Here is a 21,342-nt window from a genome sequence, read left to right as displayed (position 1 = left end):
CTTTTAGCCCAAACAACATTCTTATCTAATAGAGTGAGGATGGAAGCATTTGGCTTTTAGGATTAGCACTCTCTGATTTCCAGTCTATCTGCACATTTGGGTTTGCAAATAGAAGACCAAGAGATTAAACTGAAGTCATTCGCAGATCTATGTTGTCTTTTCCAGAAGTTGGTATTAATAAAATTTAATTTTTTACGTACTTTTTTTTGGGAAAAGAAAGCGTGATTCTACCTGGTTGGGTTAAGAGATTGCTCTTCCAATTAGATAATCGATTTTGGACTCGAAGTACCAAAAGATTGAGACATATGCTCTTATAACTAGGAGGGATCAAGTATTCAAGTGGGTACCGAGATACTTAGAGGTATTTTCCATCTCCTTAACCTCAAGCAAATGTTTACCGCTAAAGAATATACCACTTTTGGCAAGATTGATTTGTTGCCATGATTAGATCCTCAAATAATGATAAAATGGATTTAAGAATGGTAACATCCTCTTCAATTGCACAACAAAAATGGAAGGTATCATTAGTGAAGAGTAGATGAATGATTTCAAGAGCATTTTGAACGATCTTGACACCTTTAAATAAATTTTGATCATGCTAAATTTGGAGAAGACTATAGAGGCATTCCATATCACAATGATGATGTAGGGGCTTAGAGGACATTCTTTGACAGATACTTCTGGAAGGATCAATCGATTTGAAGTTACACCCATCTAATTTGGTGGACGAAAAACAAGTGAAGAGTTTATAGATTATGTCACACCCATATTGGTTAAATTCAAGAAACTCAAAGATTGTCGGGATGAAACCTCTTTCTCGAGTTTATCATAGGCTTTGAACATGTCCAATTTAAGGGTGAGAAAACTCATCTTCCCCTTTTAGAAAGGCAGTTTCATTATGTAACTCTCTTAATTAGGGTAAATCCTAATGATTAATTACATGATCTCAAAAACTTTTGTACCTCTAAGGTTAGACTTTAGAGGTAACTCCCAAGAATACAAAATGGGAGGGTTTTCTAAAGCAAGCGAGGGAGACCTTAGTCGTCTCACAAAGATTTTTCTATGAATTAATTTTTTTAATCTCTTCTCAAAAGAATTAATATAAACTAGCGAGAAATAACGGTGCCAACCTACATAGTATATGTTAGCACTTCCTTGTGTCTTTCTCTCCTATCCTCCTATGAAATGACATATTTGCCCCCTATTATGGGAGGAGAGTGATAGACACAGGGAGGCGCTAACATACACTATGCAACCAGACATGGAGCTCAATCCCTATAAAAATAGGTGAGGAGACTTTAAAGTTATGCTGTTCGCTCAATGAGATTTTTCTCATAAAATAAAATTAGGGAAAGCGAGTGGCATGCGGATGCTAAAATAACATTGTTTTGCATAAATATTCTCCTCTCATTTATATTGTGATCTGTGGGTATCCTACTGTACACTTTGACACCCATCGAAAAATATGTTTTCCTCTCTAATATATATGATGCCAATATATGAGGCTAGCTAGCCCAAGGGAGATTAGGATGTAATAAAGAGCAGAATTGGGATCCAGATTGGTCCCGAACATTTTTGTTCCAATCGAATCAGATCGAAATTGGTTAGGAATCATCCAGAATTGGACGAAATTTACCCTAACCCTAGATTTTTTAAGGGGATCGATCGATCCGATCCCCGATTCAATCCGATTCCGATTCTGATTCTTGAATCCATGGAAGATGATGGGCTTGATGGCCCATGTTAGTATTGCCCACTCTCCCTTGCCCTTGAAGAATTGAGACCCTTTGACTCTCATTAATTATTGGGAAAGGGAAGGGTACTCTAAACCTAAGGCGTATTCCACGTACATACATAAATATTTTCTATTTATTTATTTAAAGAGAAAAAATAAAAATAAAAAATAGGGAAATGAATAGGTTTTAAGATACCTCTTAGTCTTAGGTCTATATAGATTTTTCCTTTAATTATAAAAAAAAAAAAATCAAAATAATAATATTATTAACATATTCTCTTCCCTAACCAGCCGCCCGCCATGCTTGGAGGGAATGCACGATAAATTTAATTCTACTGGTGGAACCGGAATCGGCTTCTTAAATAGGAATCAGATGAGTTGAATTGACTGATTTAGATTGGAATCGGGCATGTTTGATTCCCATTTTGGGACATTTTGGAATGGTTGATTGTAAGGTTTTTGAGACTGGATCGATGGGTTCTAAGATTGAGGAGTCGATTCTAGGGGTTTTTGAGAATGATTACCGTTGGATTGGAAATCAGTAGGACCGATTCAACTCTGATTCCAAGATTAAAATCTTTGTTCAGACTTGACCTTAAACTAGGGTTTCAAGTATTAGGATTAGATAGGCTAGATTGGCTAATTTGGACTGAAACCAACCGATGATTTGATCATTGGGACCGACTTTGTGTTTTGAATCTCTGTCTTAATCCGGGAATTGGCCTGAACCCTTAAAAAAACCCTCCAATCAGCCGGAATCGAATGAGTCGCAACAAGTCAACAAATCTGATTGCAATTAGGGTTCTAAAACACGGAATAGAATCGGTCATTAACGACTGTGATCCCGATCGAATCGAAATCAGACCGAATTGGTGCTCAAGAAGCCTAGACTAGGTCCTCAGATCCAAAAAAACAGAGAATTTCTAGGGTTTTTGGATGTGTATCGGCCATGTCGGACCAGAAAAATTCAAAATCGATCATGATCGATTCCAATACAAATATAGGCCGATTCAACGATCCGATTCCTCCGATTCTTAAAACCCTGCTTGTTTGCTTTGTTTGATTGCTTTACTTCACGTTCACGATCCAGGAAAGCTAAAGTCCAGAGAAAAAAAAAAAAAAAAAAAAAAGAAACAGTCATTTATGGAAATAATTAGCTTTAATTTTGTATCTTATCCATATAAAAGTAGAGGGATAAGATATTAGTTATACCTGATTTTTACTTTCTTTCTCACAAAATGAAGAAATTAAACTTTAGCTTGTAGAGGATCCAGTAACTATAACTGTTGGACAACCACACAAGAAATTACGGGATTGTAATATATTTTTTCATAGAAATTTCCTCAAATCATTTTCAATTTTTTCTTCCTTAGGTTGAGAAGAAGAAGAAGAAGAAGCGATGCAGTTGCGAGCAGCGGAGTGATCTATCAATCCATCAATTCATCATCAATCAATCATCTAATGTCGAGGATGAAGCATCTGCTGCGGAAACTACACATCGGTGGGTTCGTCGATGAACACCATAGATTGGGCGAAGAAAGCCGTCCTTCCAACAATTCTTCACCGCAGACTTCATCTTCGTCGACACCTGCCGCATTTTCCAGGAACAGAGTCGTCGATTCATCCGAGAGGGTGGGTGGAGCAGTGACTGCCGCTGCGTCATCGGATAGTTCCGCTGATTTCAGTTTTTTTGAAGATGAGTTTCAGGTGCAGCTCGCTTTGGCTATCAGCGCTTCTGATCCTGATGCCGGTGAGGATCCGGAGGCTGACCAGATCAAGGTCGCGAAGCGGATGAGTTTGGGTTGTCCTTCTTCTGTTGCTGCCGATGAAACCCTTGTCGAGTACCTCTCGCTTCGCTATTGGGTACGTAGTCAAAATTGGGGCTTCTCTTCTCTTGTGATCTTTATTTTTAATTTAACCATTTGATGTTAAGACTGAGGTTGAACGTACTGTTACTTTTGAGTTGTGGATCTCTTGGGTCTGCTCCTTGGTGCTTGTTTTTTGCTTACTGAGTTTGCTGGGGTGCATGAATTTCACTTGTTGAAGTTCTATATTCTTTACTCGGTTCCCAATTTCCAATGGGGGCAGTGGGTATAGCTGTTAACTTTGATGCCCAGAATTTGGGAAATTAGTGAAATGATAGATTTTCTTTCCTTCAAACTGTTTTTGGAGGGGTCATTGGAATTCACTCCGGCAGTTATCCTTCTTATTATCATGTGACTTGTGTCTCATAAATTTCAATTATCGTTTATATTGAAGCTTCCCAATTCCCAATGGAGTTAGTTCCATTTGTTTTGGTGGAAAATATTTTCCACAAGTTCAGCTTTCGTTTATAAAAAATTCTTTTGATTTATTTGTCATTTGCTCATTTTTTTTTTTTTAAATTGTAAATATCAAGCACATTTAGGCATGATTGATTGAGGAAAAGAATTCAACCATATGATGGGGTTAGTGTCCTCTATAGGTGATAATTTTATCATGGACCAAGATGCCACCACTTTCTTTCTGGAAAACAACATCTAGAAATTTCAAAATGGAAATCAATTTCCAAAAATTTATATTGTGTTTCAGTAAAATAATTTCTGCTTTGTAGACCAATTGAATTTCCTTTTGCCTTTAAGCAACTTCTAGAAAATATTTCCTATCGAAACAAACAGAGCCTAAATGTAGAAAAAAAGGGGGTACCCAGAGCATGAGCCTCCTGCCACTGCAGGGTCTGGGGAGGGTCGTAATGTATGCAGCCTTACCCCTGCTTTCGCAAAGAGGCTGTTTCCAGACAGCCTAAGTGTGACTGCGTTTAATTTTTTTAAGGGCCTTCAATCTCATCTGCTGTTGTATTTCTATGTTTGTCAATGAACTTCAATGAACGTAACCATCTTTTTGCTGCATGTGGCAAGGGTTTGAACTGGATAGATGCACCAAACTTGTTCAATACTGAAGGTGAATATTATAAGCATTTTTTGTCATATCTGAGGTGATTCTGCCTTAATATATTTTTCTAGAAGGATTGAAATAACTTTTATTGATACCCTTCCATCATGGCTATTGCTCATCAGGGAGCCTTCTATAATCTGTATAGATGTGCATAACTTCTGTCTGGCATTAATTGTCTGAGAACTATATTTATTTTTCTGGTTTCTTTTGTGCAGAACTACAATTTTGTAAATTATGATGAAAGACTGATTGATGGATTCTATGATGTCTACGGCATTACCTCAAACTCAAACATGGAAGGGAAAATTCCATTGTTGGTAGATCTTCAAGCGACATCCATTTCTGAAAATGTTGATTATGAAGTGATTCTAGTAAACCGAAGTGCTGATCCTACACTTCGTCAGCTCGAGAGAAGAGCAGTTTCTCTAGCATCGGAATGCCAAACTTCAGAGCTTGGTCCGATTTTAAGTGGTCTAGTCCAGAAGATTGCAGATCTTGTTGTTGGTTGCATGGGAGGGCCCGTCGTGGATGCTGATGAAATGTTAAGACGGTGGACAGTTAGGAGTTACGAATTACGAAATTCATTGAACACAAATATTCTTCCCCTTGGTCATTTGGATGTTGGACTTTCGTGTCACAGGGCCTTGCTCTTTAAGGTAGTCATGCTTTTCCATTGTTTCTGTATGTAGAATAAACTTGTAATAATAGAAATTCAATTTTTCATCTTATCCTTGTTCAGCACATAAAATTCTTTTGCTTAATATGCATTAATCATTTTGACTTTTAAATTGTTTGGCAAATCATTTCCCAAATCCTAGTGGCCATGTAAGAGTACTCTTCGTCTGTTCTAGTTTCCACATTTTCTCGATTTGGTTCATGAATTTGACCAAGGAACATTGATTTTCCTGTGACTGTATTTATTTTATTAGCATATTATAAATGAATACAGTGCTCTCTACATTTCTCATTGTATTAGTATTTAGGATGATTTTCTCACCTTTTTCCTGTTATTCGGACCATTATTAATTTATTATATTTGTTGAATGCATTACAGGAAGAAACTTCCGAGTTGCATTAAAAATGGTTTTTCTTGTATCCAAAGTTCCAAACCTTTTGGCCCGGATTCTGTTCAATCTCCTTGGATCCTACTGCTGATTCTTGTTATGGCAGATGATATTGAGTTTCCTGTGGGTGTCCCCCTATTTGTATGATAATTTTCTTTTTAAAATTTTTGCGAAGCCATCTAATGGGAGACCATACCAAGAAGATAAATGATAGGAAATGCAAGAGCTATACACTAAGCCTATCATTACATATGAATTATGATATACCTTCAATTTTATCACAACGAACTGAACTTGATACCTCTAAAATCCAGCAACACCATCGTTTCTGATTTTCTCACAACAAACAGAACCTGATACCGAAAATCTGGCAGCATTAGAGATAAAACACAGTACTTTAAATTGTTGAAAGTTAGCTCATTGTTGCATCGTTTATTTTCCTAGTTGTGACTGGGATTTCATAATTCTTGCCAATTGTTTTGGCATGCTTTCTTTCCCTCCAATGGATTTCCAGAGGTTTACTGATTGATCCTTTGCATGTTTGTTGCTAGGTACTAGCTGATCGGATCAATCTTCCATGTAGGCTGGTGAAAGGGAGCTACTACACTGGTACTGATGATGGAGCAGTGAATTTGATTAAAGTTGATTATGACAGGTGATGCTTTGAATGCTGCTGATGTTAAATATCTTCCAATCCTGTTCTTTTTCCCATTTGGAACGAAGAGTGATTTGTTAAACAAACAATATCTGATGGATACAAAGATCTTGTAACATAGGGAACGGAAGCAAAGAGGTGTGAAAACGCAGGTGGAGGGTCCAACAACCAGACCTGACTGGAAACCAAATTAAACATTTATCAGCTCAATTGAAATACTTTGGATATCCTAAATAACTGCTCTTTCCTCTTGCCTCTTGGTTTACCTAACCACTGACTGCCATTTATAGATTGAATTACCTCTTTAACATCCTATCTTACTGTGGTTGGTAAAATTCTGACTCTTAGCAATTAATAGACCTTCCCTGATTACCTCTGCCTTGTCAAAAGCAGGACTGAGACTGCAGATTGAGCTTTGGGAGCAAGGAAGCATCCTTCTTGTATGAAGTAGAGACCCTGGCCTGTTCTGCCAGAGCCCTTATGCCATGCTCCATTTGTATTTATATTGATACCGACTTTATTCTTTACAGGTTCAACTTAGGTTCCTCCATTGCATCCCAACTCCCCTGGGATTGATACCAACTCTTCTTTTCTTTGTTTCTTAACTCTGCCACAGATTGGAGAACTCTTCTTGGATTGTTGATATGGAAAAATTCACTTCATTCCTACATTTCTATATAGTCCGCCATGAGAAGCTCCATTTCTACTTTGTCTTTTTTCTGTTCTCTGACTTCTTACCTCCCTTCTTCCCTTATCATCCAGTTAACATATTATTTTCTAATTATTGATTGCAAAATTATTCCTGCATTTTGCCTAATGCCGGTATGTCAATGATGATTTACAAGCTCTCTCCCCTATGTTGTAAGTTGTAGTCCCGCAAGTCAGTTTTTATATACTCTCAGTGATGCTTACAGACAATATGACATGATATATATTCTTCATGGGAAGCTGTTCTCTGCATGGGTCGCAGGGGCCACGCCACACACACCAGCCAAGGAAAGTGTGCACGGCAGCACAATGGGCGGCTTAATTTCCGCCATACATGGGGGGCATGGCGGTCATTCCGTCACCCACTGTGCATGGCCGTGGAACTTTTTCCCATTCTTTATATTGCCTCTAATTTTTTAAGGGAAGGTGGGCCTTACCATATCACTAATTTGCTGATAAAATACATACAGATAGTATCATTCTCCTTTTTCTTAATTTTTGGTCAACCGTTTCTAAGGACTGGTAGCATTTTGGTTGACTAATTTATTGCAATGTTAATTATGTGTAAAAAATGGATATTGGTTGACTGATTTATTGCAATGTTAAAAGTTATGTGGAAACAATGGATATTGATACAAACACACTGTTTATATGATGCAGTGAGTACATAATTGATTTAATGGGAGCTCCAGGCACCCTAATTCCTGCAGAAATACCTATTAATTGTCTTCAAAATTCTGGATTAGATGTACGGAGCTCTGTTAACATTGCACAGAATGTAGAGGGTTCATGTTTTGCACTCGGCAAGGTCAATTGTCAATTTGAGAATCAAACAAGTGAAGCAACTATATTTGGACACCTAGATCATGTTTCCAAAGTTAGTTTGTCAGATGATATTGGCATTCAAGCAAAGAAGGATGGTGCAAATATTTCTGAAAAGAATCAAACTGAGAGATTTGAGTATGAATTTGGCAAGCTTCTTCTATCCTTGCATAAACCGCATGAAAATTCATCTGGCACTGGTGGAGAAGCTTCATCTGTCCAAAAGATGAAATTAAAGGATGTTTCTGAATATGTGATCAGTGCGGCACAAGACCCAGAATTTGCCCAGAAACTTCATGCTGTCTTTCTGGAGAGCGGTGCATCTCCTCCAGCAGATTTATTTTCTGATCTAACTCCCCAGTTCCTGGAAGGACATACCTTACTTGGTCGAAGCCAGTCTGTGGATTTGAACAAGATTGATAATGGGGCAGAATTTTGTCATGATAAGTTTTGCTTCAGCATGGACCCAGTAACTCAAGATAGACAACAAACTTCAACAGGGGAGATGACAGGAAAACAGAAAGAGAATGCATCTGATTCAGCTAATTTTAAAGATGAGAAACCAATTCTGAATTCAATCACAGATAAACCAGGTTTTGCTTTTGCCAGCTCAGATCTTCATAATGTTGTTGGCAAAACCACTATCAGCCATGGTGTTTGTTCACCTCCCATGGCTTCAGGTGAGAGGTTTATGTTGGTTAATAATGAAGGTAATGACATGGCCCAGGATGGTTCCACAGTTGTAGGCTTGCTTCCTGTTCTTGTTTCATCTTTGGTTAGAACTGCATGTGAGGAAAAAATTCAGAAGTTTCCAGCACCATTTGCAATTGGCTCTTATCCAAAGCAACTTGAAAATGTTTTTTCTGGGGGTGAGATGAGTTATCAAGGAAATGCAGGAGTTGTAAATAATGTGGAAACTGGACGAATCAATTCTTTGGAAGAGCGTCAATTAAGTGCCAAAGAATTAAATGAACCAACCAATGACAACCCACTTTTCATCAGTGGTTTTCAGAGAGAGAAAATTAATCCAATGCTTGATGAAGTTGCAGAGATTCCATGGGAGGATCTTCAAATTGGTGAACGAATTGGTCTTGGTAAGTAAGAAGCAGTAATTTACTTTTATTTATCCAGAACATAATGACATAAAAAGCATCTGATTGCTCATTATCTTGAAGTAGATTTACTAGTTGAAGACTTGAAGCCCTATTCTCTTAATTTGATTCATTGCACTTGCATATTTGGTAAATGGTACTATCAGGCAATTCGTGATCAAATGTTTACTTGAAATTGATCATTCTTTTTTTCAAGAACCGTTCTATAGTTTAAAATACTTATTGAAAGATGGAGTGGAAAAACTGTGAAAGATTGTTTTCAAGTTCTAACTATTTTTATAGAGGCTAATCCTGCTGTCTGGCGGGTACTTTAATTCTGTACATGGTGTTTAGCTTGCCTATCAGGGGAAAAATTCTAGAATGATGCATGGGGTTACTCTTCTTTTTCTTCTTAATTTGGGTTGAGGGAGAGGGTTTCCAGGCAGTCGATGGTCTGACGTCCAACCATCCATACTCAAAAGTTTGGACCATGACACTAGTTTCTTTCTAATAATAAATTCTATGATTGTAATGGAAAACCAGTTATGTATAATATGTCATTCTTTTAATGACATGACTTGGAGCTTAGTGCTAAATTGGTTTTTAGTTCAAGGTCCAAGGTTCAAGCCCTCCATGCATTTCCTAGGAGTAAATATATAACATGACTTTAAAAGGTCTGTCTGATCTGCTCTTTTCTAGCAGTCAGATCACCAGAAACGGATGATCTGCTGTTGTTTCTCTTTTTCTTTGCAAATGGTAGTCCATGAGTTTGTGTGGTGGGTCATTTTGTAAAGTCAGGGAGTTGGGAGAGTGCACAGTAATGGCTCGAGTACGAGTAGGCATGTATGGACATACAAGGGGATGCATGCTAATACATGGGATATATGATTGAATTAGACTCTGAAATTTGACACATGGCTAATCCTATGTCCATTCTATCCAACGGTTGAAATAGCCACATCATCTGTTCATGTGGCACAAAGAGAGGTCAGCATAGGAAGCCTCCCCTCCCCTTTTATATTAAAATGCTAAAGTGATAAGTCGATGACTGTACTAGGGTTTTCAAAGTTGGAGCAAATAAAAGACAACTTCTGGATGAAATTTACATGTAGTGGTTGTATTGTTGTAGAATTTATCCTTTTATTTTAAAGAAAAGGAATGGTAGGGCCTCCTGATACAGATAAATCACCTAAGTGGGCTTATTTTATTGGAAATAAGCCTTGGGTTGGGTTATGTATGTGTTGGGCATTTGATCCCATGTGTTTTAGTTGAGAATCAGATGTTTAGGGAATGATTCGAATTGTCATTAATGATAGATGTCCCCTTATTTATAATGAGATTACAACCCTACGAGGGTAAAAAGGTAAAACAAATAAAACCCTAAAAGTAAGGTGTTGACAACTTAACCACACGAAACTCAACACTCCCCCTCAAGTTGGTACAAATATATTGTACATGCTCAACTTGGAAACCATAGGATGAAACACCTTATAATTTAAACCTTTTGTAAATACATCAGCTAGCTGATTGTCAGAACTAACAAAAGGAATACATATTATCCCTTGTTCAAGCTTCTCTTTGATGAAGTGTTTGTCGATCTCAATATGCTACGTTTTATCATCCTGGACTGGATTGTGAGCATTACTAATGGTAGCCTTGTTATCATAGTAGAGGCACATAGGGTCTTCAGAAACAACTCCCAAATCACTCAATAGTCCCTTAAGCCACATGAGCTCACAAATCCCTTGTGCCATGGCGTGATATTCGGCTTCAGCACTGGAACATGATACAACCGTCTGCTTCTGCTTTTGCCAAGTGACAAGGTTACCCCCAAAGAAAGAGAAATATCCATAGGTAGACCTTTGATCATCGATAGACCCAGCCCAATCGGCATCAGTAAATGCTTCCAGTCTTAAATTCCCATTGTAAGAGAAGAGAATACCTTTCCCAGGGGTAGACTTTAAATACCTCAATATATGGTCCACGGTTTCAAGATGAGATGTCATGGGATCATGGAGGAACCGACTAACAATGCCTACAACATAGGCATATCAGGTTTAGTATGAGACAAATAGATCAACTTACCAACAAGTCTTTGGTACTATTCCCTGTCGACAGGATCACCCATGGCACTACAAAGCTGGTGATTAACCTCAATGGGAGAATCTGTAGGCTTACATCCAAACATACATGTCTCACTGAGAAGATCCAAGACTTTTTTTTGTTGGGAAATAAAAATACCCCTGCTGACCTTGCAACTTCAATCCCAAGAAAGTATTGAAGAGGTCCTAGATCTTTGGTTTCAAACTCCTTGGCTAATAGTGATTTCAGATTGGAGATCTTACCATCACTGTTCCCAGTAATCACTATATCATCTACATACACAATGAGGACTGTAATTTGATTACCAATCTTTTTCACGAATAAGGTGTGATCAACTTGACTCTGTAGATACCCAAACTTATGCATAGCTTTCAGGAAGTGACCAAACCATGCCCTAGGAGATTGTTCGAGACCATACAAAGACTTTTGGAGCTTGCAAACACAGTCAGTAGTAGATGTGGATGCAAAACCTGCAAAACCTAGAGGTACCCATGTAGACTTCTTCTTCAAGATCTCCATTTAGAAATGCGTTCTTGACATCCAATTGTTGAAGGTTCCACCCAAGGTTGTCAGCACACATGACAATAGTGCCCTAACAAAGTTCATCTTTGCTACAAGTGCAAATTTTTCTTGATAATCGATCCCATAGGTTTGGGTGAAGCCCTTGACAACCAAACGTGCCTTGTATTTCTCAATAGTGCCATTAGCCCTTTGCTTGATTGTAAAACCCATTTGCTTGATTGGTTGATTGGCTCCTAGTTGGATCCCTTCCAATCTAGGATTACATTAAGTGGTATCAGAGCTAAGTAGAGGCAGTAATGTAGTCCAAGATAGGTAGGAGACCTACTAGGAGCCAGGTAAATCAGAGTTTTTAACTATGCTGGCCGAATGGGATAGTATAGATAAACTAGGGCAGAATTAGGGTTAGGGTTAGGGTTTTGAGCTAGGGTTTTATTTGGTAATGATGTGTAGGTTTTTAGGAGTCTATTAATGTAAGTTTGGTTTGATTTGGATGAAGTTGGAAATCTAAGGTTTCGGTTTAGAGGCCTTGTAAAAATTGGGTGTTTTTAGAATCTAGGGTTTAGAGATGGAATCTGGGGAAAGTGAGCTGGTCGAGTATTAATGGCAGTATGGGGAGTGAGATGAAAATAAAAAGATCAGATTTTGAAGGGTGGTTAGGTCTAGGTTGAAGTTAGGGTTGTAGGGCTTAATTAAGGTTTAAGGGATCATAAGGCTGCAACGGAGAATTGAAATTAGAGTTGTTGTCGAGTAAAGTATGAAGGTTGTGGATGAAGTTTAATGATGATTGAATGAGGGAATAGGCTAAACAGTGTTTAAGTGAAGTTAGGGTTAGGGGGAATCAATGGGATGGGTTAGGGCTAGGTTGGAGGATTAGAGAAAGCAGGGAATTGCAGGAATTTAAATAAACTTACTGGACTTGAAGATCTACAGTAGCAGCAACTTGAAGAAGCTTGAAGAAGAACCTCCCGACCATGAACAGATGCAAGGAGTCATTGGAATCCACCAACCCTTCACCTTGATATTACTCACAATGTTCACTCAACAGAGCAGAGCAACAACTATGGCAGCAAGCAAAAAAATTTTCATTAATCAAATTCGTCTTCAATGTTTGCCCCCCTTACAATCTTATATAAAGACTCAAAATTAGACTCCCACACTAAAAAGGAAAGGCCTAACCCAATCCTTAACCTATTAGCTAACTTAAACTTACTAGGAAACTGAAATAGACTCAAAATAGAGTCCTAATCCAGCCCAACTAAACAACTAAAAGAAAAACTAATAAAATCACATAAATTAAACCACTGATTCAAATTAGCTCTGGACTGGTTCAACTTAAAACATTAAAAACATGAAAATAAAACTAAGTATAGGGCTAATCCCGTATGCAACCTATGTGCCCATATTTTAGGCCCATTAAAGTGGCCTATTACATAGAAAACCCATGGGATCAAAGGCCCAACATGTATATAACCTAACCCTAGACTTATTCCTAATAAAATAAGCCCATTTGGGTGATGAATCTGCATCAGGCAGTAGACAAGATCGATGGTTGTTGCATTCTACTTCCAATTGAAGATTCGTCATGCATGTCAGATTCAGCATCTCTACCAAACTTGAGGACGAGTTTTTTTTTTCTTCAAGTTGGGGAGAGTTTATACAATTTCATCACCGAAATAGGCTTGTTTATTAGAAATAAGTCCAGGGTTGGGTTCTATACATGTTGGGCTTTTGATCCCATGGGTTTTCAATGTAATAGGCCACTTTTATGGGCCTAAACTATAGGTAATAAGGTTACATACGGGATTAGTTAGTAGATTTCTTTTTATTTGGTTAGTGGTCATTTGACTATTTAATTGTTATTTAAGTTGGGCTGGATTAGGACTTTATAAGTCCAACCATTCTTTAAGTCTATTTCCTTTGTTATTTCACTTTCCTAGTCAGTTTAAGTTACCTAATAGGTTAAGGATTGAGTTAGGCCTTTTCTTTTTAATGAAGGAGTCTATTTTTGAGTCTTTTATATAAGGTTGTAAGGGGGGCAAGTATTGAACACGAATTTTGATATTAATGAAAAGCTTTTGCTGCTCTTCTTCTCCATTGAAGATTTTTTGTCTTGTGTTTGATCAAAGCTGGTGGGATCGGTGTTTGATCCGATTGACACCTTGCGGTGGGAAGACCAGGTGGTTCGTTGGGGTAGGATTGGTGTTTGATCCCATCGACATCTTGCGGTGTGAAGCCTGGGTTGTTCTTTGAAGCTTTCTTTCAATTCTTTGAAGATCTCCTTCAAGTTCAAGATCAAGATTCAATCTTTAATTCTTTATTCAAAAACATCAACCAAACAAACTGCTGCCAAGATTTCTCTGCAGCGACAGTAAGTTTGATCCATCCCATCAATACCCATTGTTCTCCTAATCCTCCAAACCACCCCAAACCCCTAATTTTCCCACCCATCTCCCAAAATTCTTAACAAACCATTCAGCTAACAACTCCTTCACATAATTGGATCGAGTAGTCTCTTGCCCAATTGGAATACTCAAACCAAGCTGTTTTCCCATTGCTCCATTCAAACCACAAAATCCCACCTATTTCTTGAGATCATCCCATTACCCAAATTCTTCAGACCAATCCAATCATCAGAAACACACCATACCTGAATCGAATTCATTCCCTACACTAGGAATAATCGATCCAAACCCTAGCCCCAAATTCCCATCCTAAACCCTAGATCCCCCCTTTTCCAAAACCCGAAACCCTAAACCTAAGTTGCTGCCCATTCAAATTCACACACTTCCATCCATTAAAACATCTGAGGACCTTCACCGATAGACTCCTCAACCTTTACTTGACATAACCCTAACCCTAATTTCACCAAAAACCCTATTTTGACCTAGCCGATTCACCTATTCATAATAGATCTTGGTTGATTGGCTCCTAGTTGGATCCCTTCCAATCTAGGACTACATTAGAAGGTGATAAAGAATCATAAGACACAAAATGGGAAATGGGATGTTGTGTACAGGAAAAGACTCCTTTTCTAATAGCAATGGGATGATCATCATGCACAGGGTTCACAAATTTAGGAACACTATCAGATATAGGAGAGATGTTACCTGATGGTCAAGGCGTATCTGGTGAAGGCGCCATAGTGGGATATGGTTGGTCATCAATGATATCCTTTTTCTTGGATCTATTCCGAGTGTAGGTTATCACATCCTGAACAGGCTGAATCAATGTCTCCCCCTTACCATCATCAGTTGTATGCTCCCCCTGAATTGGGAGAGTATCAATAACCAAAGGGACTAAAGGCAGCTCTTACTCAAGACTCTCCCCCTTGAAGAGGTGACGTGAAATAAGGTTCAGATTCGGGGAAGTTAGCATCCATAGTTACATAGAGTTGGTGAGAAGGAGGGTGATGGTACTTGTAACCCTTTTGAAAGGCCGAGTAACCAAGGAAAATGCTTTGAATAGCACGGGGATCCAATCTAGACCTAGAAGGAGAGAAGTTATGGGCAAAGTAGATGCACCCAAATATTTTAGGAGGAAGGGAGGAAGCAATGGTAGGGTTTGGGAGAAAAGAAAGAGGTGTCCTAAAATTAAGAACACTAGAGGGCAGCCTATTAATAAGGTATGCAGCAATAAGAACATCTCCCTAATAGGTTCCTACTAACGGTCAATTACAACCAAAGACTAAGTAAAGTAAATAACAATGACTCGACATAAATTAACATAGACACCCACCCACTCTTGACTTAACATAAACTCTTTTCCTCATGATACACTAAAACAAAATTAATAAAGTAAATCCTGTTTTACTACCTCCAACCCATATTTTAGGCCTATTAAAGTGGCATATTACAATGAAAACCCATTGGACCAAAGGCCCAACATGTATAGAACCCAACCCAAGACTTATGTCAAATAAATCCACTTTTGTGTTTTCTTTGCATCACAATCTTGTCTACTTCATTTAAACATTGTTTTAAATGCTTCTAATCAATCGATTTCAATGCTAGTCAACCTGATTTCTCTTATTTTGACCTTTCTTTTAACACTTAAAAGCTTGCTTCTGATTTCTACTTGTTGTGAGGCTTTATTAAGTTATATTTATTGATGCACTTGTCCTTAACTTCTAATCTTCCAGGTTCATATGGCGAGGTCTATCGTGCAGATTGGAATGGCACTGTAAGTTATACCTTGGTTTCTTCAGCAAACATAGTTATCCTTCTCAGACCTCATCCCCCCAGCCCCCACCCCAACGGGAAGATTAAAAACAAATCAGTTGTCATGATAGGATGCCATGTAGCAAATATTTCCAGTGTCAACATAATGTTCTTTAGCTTGTACTTGAGAATTGACGCAATATAAGTTCTGCTCCTAGTGGTTGAATCTGGAAACATTTTAAGATTACTTTGGAAAATCATTACACATTTAACCTGCAATTTTTTTATGGTTGGGGCTGATAGAGTGCATGACTAGTAATTGAATAATTGAGCAAATTGGGTGGGAAAGATCAAAGTTAAAAAAAAAGGGCGTACCCAGCGCACGAGGATCCCGCCACTGCTGGGTCTGGGGAGAGTCATAATGTACCCAACATTACCCCTGCTTTTGCAGAGAGGTTAATTTTTGTCAACATATAACTTTTTATTAAAAGTCACTTCTCTTCATCAGTCCTTTCTTCTTTTATACTTTAGTGTCTGGTTGCCTATGAAGAACAAATCTAACTTCCTCAATTGAAGATTTATTGTCAAACTGGAGTTTTGATACGTTGATCTGTAATTACTAGAAGTGCTAGGGTGATATCGGATTTTTTTTCTTTGCTATTATTTTATCTTGGCATTAAAGCTAATCCATGGCCTATTTTCAATTTTTTTTACCCAAATTGTATCCTAATTTAGTTTTAATCATGGAGCTTATTTGTTTTAGAAAATTAGTGTTATGAGTGGTTCTGTAATACAAGATTGGTTCTTAGTTTTTTATTTGTTTGATGGAGTTAGTACTATATGACAGGAGGTTGCTGTGAAAAAGTTCTTGGACCAAGATTTCTCAGGCGATGCATTGGAGCAATTTAGATGTGAGGTAAGCATCAGAGAGACAAACTGTTTCATGTACTGCTAAAACAATATGAATCATGATTTTGCTTTTTTCATTGTTCTTAACAAAATATTGAAACCAATGTCTACTGGTGTTATTTTGCAGATTAGGATCATGCAAAGGCTGCGGCATCCAAATATTGTTCTTTTTATGGGAGCAGTTACTCGCCCTCCAAATTTGTCAATACTGACAGAGTTTCTTCCTAGGTAATATTTATCCTTATTTTGTGGCATACTGAGATTGTTTATATTGGCTGCTATAGCCTGGAATTTTCTCATCATGATATTATATGAAATGGCTTCTGAGGATGGGGGTGTTACTGAATGTGAAATCACTTTTGATGACTACTCCCTGTATCCTGTATGTTGTCTGCTGGGAGTATGAATCTGCTAGGGGCAAGACCATAGTTGTCATGGCGTCTAGGCGACACCAACAAGGAGACCAAGGCATCCAAGGAGATTAAGGTGCCTGGACGCCTAGGCATAGCCTGACAACTATGAGCCGGACACCTTGAAGTGGTGGTAAATATAGACAACATTTAAGTTGCTAAGCTTATTTAGAGTTTCTGAGTTTATTTACTGCAGATGTGTGGAATTTCATAATATTTTGCCTCAGGAAACACGAGTCAATTTGGTTGTGAGACTTCTAAATTTATCACAATAATTTTTAAATTAATTGCGATCCATTTTCCCTGTTCTCATCATACCATAAAGTTTTCCAGAAGATATTTTGTGGGAAAAAAATATCTTTATTACAGCCAGTAGTAAATCCATATTGGTTCTTTGTAGTAACCACTGATTGTTGAGTTGATGAATCTTGTCCTTCAATTTGTGATGCTCTCTGTCCCATTCATTTGTCTGCAGGGGGAGTTTACACAGGTTATTGCATCGGCCCAACGTTCAAATTGATGAAAAGCGTCGATTACGAATGGCTCTGGATGTGGTATATGGGTGAAAATCATTATCATTCCAAGTTTGCAGCAACTGGTTATAGGCATGCCAACTAAGTTTCCCTAATTGTTTGCAGGCAAAGGGAATGAATTGCTTGCACACTAGCCATCCCACTATTGTACATCGAGATTTGAAGTCCCCTAACCTTCTTGTTGATAAAAACTGGGGTGTAAAGGTTTGGTTCTTTCTAAATATTTGGTCTTCAAGTGCTTTCAAGTCATCTTTACTATTTTCTATTATTACATGCCTTTCTAGAATGTGAATTTTGATACTGAGTGGTAGCAGGTATTCTATAACAGACCAAATGCATATTTTAAAGTATTAAATCTTAACGGACAGTTGATATTTTCCGTTTGAAAGTAACTATAATTTAATTGTGCCTGCTGATTATAGATTTCAACATGATGGTGAACTTTGCATGTTTTCTTTCAGTCTTCAAATTAGTTAATTTAGTCATATGTAGCAGAGATTAATTGTTGAAGCAGTTATCAGGTTCTGAACCACAAAATCTTGGCAGATGCCTAAACAACTCTCTAGACTGTGTTTGAAATTTCAAGTTTTGTTTGTGTTTCAAGAACCTTGAAATGATTATATCGTTAAGAGAGCAAGGTTAAGCTTTCCATGACTATACTTAACTTTCTTTTTTCTCAATACATTAATCATTTTAATGCATAATTTTCTGTTTAAGCAAGATAGTGCAATTTCCTAGTCTCTCAACCACATTTTTGGCACCTTCAAAGTCTTAAAAATTAGAGTTGGTTGAGCTCAAATGATTCCTCCAAACTTCCCTTTGATTTGGTTAGTACGTAGTATTTTGGGCCAGCAGTTGCAGTTCTTTTTTTTTTTTTATTTATGAATTTTCTCTCTCTTCCACCTGGTTGAAGCAGAATTCTGACTATTTAAGTTGAGGTACTGACCTGTAACTGACACTCCTCTAGAAATCCATCTAAAAGATTCTGATCTTTTATATCCATTTTTTGTGCAGGTTTGTGATTTTGGGTTGTCACGTTTGAAACACCACACATTTTTGTCTTCAAAATCTACTGCTGGAACGGTAATTCTCCGTGGAGACTCCAACTAATTGCGTGTATCTGTGATTAATTTTCTCATCTTTTATGTCTCCACTGCTCATCCATTTTGAACATAGATCCACTAGTTCCTGTTTACTTCTTGGCATGTACTTGATTGCATTTTGATTTGCTTATTATTTTTTCAGATGGAGGGGTGGGGGGGGGGGAGATGGGGAATAACTAATCAAGGATTTTATTAGAGAAATATAACAAATAATTATATTTTGGCTTACTTTGCCCCCAACATGCTTTATTCAGGAAGCAGCTTAGAAGTAGGGTGAAATAAAATATTTTATTAGCCTTTGCGCAAGAAGCTTTTGTTGCCTAAGAATAATACTGGTACTTTGACAAAATTATGCAATATGGTATATCGTTTTTTCATTTTTGTCTGAAAATTTATATATCTGATTGTAGTATGAGGTTGTCAGCTAAGTCTAGGGTTTTTTGTTAAATTGCAGGCTGAATGGATGGCACCAGAAGTTCTCAGAAATGAACCATCCAATGAGAAGTAAGTAGAGAGAAATTGATTACATTCCTGCGGGAACTGTTGCCCTTGTCAGATTGGGCAATTCTGCTTTCCAATTATTCTTTTGCATTGTGCTGATAAAAAATCTTATTAACCTGCTTGCAGGTGTGATGTTTATAGTTTCGGTGTTATATTGTGGGAGTTGGCTACTTTACGTATGCCATGGAGTTGGATGAATTCAATGCAGGTAGTTGGAGCCGTTGGGTTCCAAAATAGACGTCTTGATATACCTGAAGAGGTCGACCCAATTGTTGGGCAAATCATCAGTGATTGTTGGCAAAGGTAGGTCCCCACATGGGTATGCATGAATTAGTATAGTTTTGCCGGAGATTCTTTCTACTTGAAAAGAAAAAGTAAAAAAAAAAAAAAATGGGAGGAAAATGTCAAAATGAACCCAAAGAAATTTAATGCTTGCATAACAATAATTTAATCTAATGGGCTCTTTGTTTTTTTTTACTGTGCAGTGACCCAAACTTGCGACCCTCTTTCGCTCAGCTTATGTCGCGTCTCAAGCATCTTCAGCGCCTAGCTGTTGAAAAAACTTGAGCATCGGACTCAAATTAAAGAGGAAGTTAAAGGAGTAGCAACATCTTTTGCCATGGCTTAAGAAGCTGCGGTTGCAGCAGAACTCTAGTTGCAGGTATCATTTGAGACAAGCACCCATTAGAAGAGAGGAAAGAACAACAAATCATTGGATTGAATTGGGGCTGTTGGTTCATTCAAAGTGGGAACCACTACCCAACAAAGTAAGAACATTCCGTCCATTGATGTGGGGATCCTCTTCTAAAATGACTGGGAAGTGCAGAGGGATTTTTTGTAACCATTCAGTAGATAATTGTCAATTGTGAATAATAGTTTCAAGTTGAGGGAGGAGGGTGGGGGGAAACAATTGTTTCATTGTTTTGGGTTGGATAGGGGGTTTCATTGATAGAAGCGTGGAAGCTTTGGAAGTGTAAACATCTGACCTATGCTGGTAATTGTTGTGAAGAAGAAAATGAGGGAAAAGGAAAGAAAGAAGAAAGCGATGGGAAAGCAACAGTATTGGAATGCAAAACCATGTGTTCCTTTGATCTGTAAAATAATCCTACTAACAGTATGCAATTGTGTATACGCACCCATGTGTAAATTTACTTTAAATCCAATGGGAAAAAAATGAAAATTTTGCCCGAAACAGCAGGGTATGCTAAATGGTCTTTTACTGGTGCTCTGATTACTTTATTTTTGGTTGAACCACTACTAATGATTTGTGTTTTTGGTAGAACTATTTAGACTAGTGGAATTTGTTTCAGCTACTGTCTATCTGTGGTCCTGTGTATGTCCTTCACAGTCCATGGTTTCCTCAATCCTGTCATGTGAACATATTTGATGCCAATATATAAGACTAGCCGCTAGTGTATAAACCCTCTCCCTCAAGTATTTTGTTGTTTCAGTGGAACACAAACAAAACTTACATACAACATTGGTTAAGTTAGGTAAAGAAGGAAATGGAGGTTGCAGATGACTGGACTTTCAAATAACTCTTCTGAACATCTTCACCATTTTTAAACTAATTAGAGACCCCTGGAACTTGGGAACTCTCTTATCTTGCTAATGTCAAATGTTCAAAGTTTGGAAAGCTTTCGCTACCAGAGTGAGTTATTGGTGAGTAGTGCTAACACAGATTCATGGAAAGTAACCAAGGATTTAAGTATTGGTATTAGGAATTGTATTGGAAGGATGATTGACGCAAGATACGCTAAAGATACACAAGGAAATGGTCAAGCAATGGATGGATGTGGTTATGATACATATAAAACACGATTTTGAAGCATAGAACACCTTATGAGTAATAAAGAAAAGAGATTCACAAAAAAAACAAAAACTAAAAAGAGATCTACAACTTGACCACTTCTTCATCCAAATCTATTTCGATCCATGATTTGAACATTGTAAATCTCCAAAACTTGTTGAAATGGTGAAGATTAGAGTCACTTTTTTATATTAGATGATTTCTTCCAACTCATATCGAAGACAAGAACAAGTTTTCAAGGCCTTTAGTTGCTCTCAGTTTCGTATTCCCCTCACAGTTTTTGTT

General features: G+C 37.7%; 1 protein-coding gene across 2 annotated transcripts; it reads left to right on the top strand.

The window, feature by feature from the left end:
• Positions 1-3,117: 3,117 nt before the first annotated feature.
• Positions 3,118-19,951, top strand: LOC122654550 (serine/threonine-protein kinase EDR1-like). 2 transcript variants are annotated; one of them, XM_043848680.1, is made up of 13 exons: positions 3,118-3,598; positions 4,885-5,325; positions 6,285-6,388; positions 7,757-9,012; positions 15,773-15,813; positions 16,639-16,707; positions 16,828-16,928; positions 17,586-17,664; positions 17,749-17,847; positions 18,658-18,726; positions 19,201-19,250; positions 19,374-19,550; positions 19,733-19,951. In XM_043848680.1, the coding sequence occupies exons 1-13, from the start codon at positions 3,197-3,199 to the stop codon at positions 19,812-19,814; spliced, it is 2,970 nt and encodes a 989-aa protein (XP_043704615.1). In that variant the 5' UTR covers positions 3,118-3,196; the 3' UTR covers positions 19,815-19,951. The 2 variants fall into 2 exon arrangements, 1 of the variants encoding a protein (XP_043704615.1); XR_006331927.1 differs by lacking the exons at positions 18,658-18,726; positions 19,201-19,250; positions 19,374-19,550; positions 19,733-19,951 and having other exon boundaries at positions 16,639-16,736; positions 17,749-17,806.
• Positions 19,952-21,342: the final 1,391 nt, after the last annotated feature.

Source organism: Telopea speciosissima, chromosome 3 (genome assembly GCF_018873765.1).
Source record: "Telopea speciosissima isolate NSW1024214 ecotype Mountain lineage chromosome 3, Tspe_v1, whole genome shotgun sequence".
NCBI classification, from domain to species: domain Eukaryota; kingdom Viridiplantae; phylum Streptophyta; class Magnoliopsida; order Proteales; family Proteaceae; genus Telopea; species Telopea speciosissima.
The sequence above is the reverse complement of the archived record's forward strand: the minus strand, read 5'-3'. Positions and strand labels throughout refer to the sequence as shown.

Coding starts and splice junctions, on each gene's coding strand:
- LOC122654550 (XM_043848680.1), top strand. CDS start 3,197: ATGTCGAGGATGAAGCATCTGCTGCGGAAACTACACATCGGTGGGTTC. Junction 6,389..7,756: donor ATTAAAGTTGATTATGACAG/GTGATGCTTTGA, acceptor TATATGATGCAG/TGAGTACATAATTGATTTAA. Junction 17,665..17,748: donor TACGAATGGCTCTGGATGTG/GTATATGGGTGA, acceptor AATTGTTTGCAG/GCAAAGGGAATGAATTGCTT.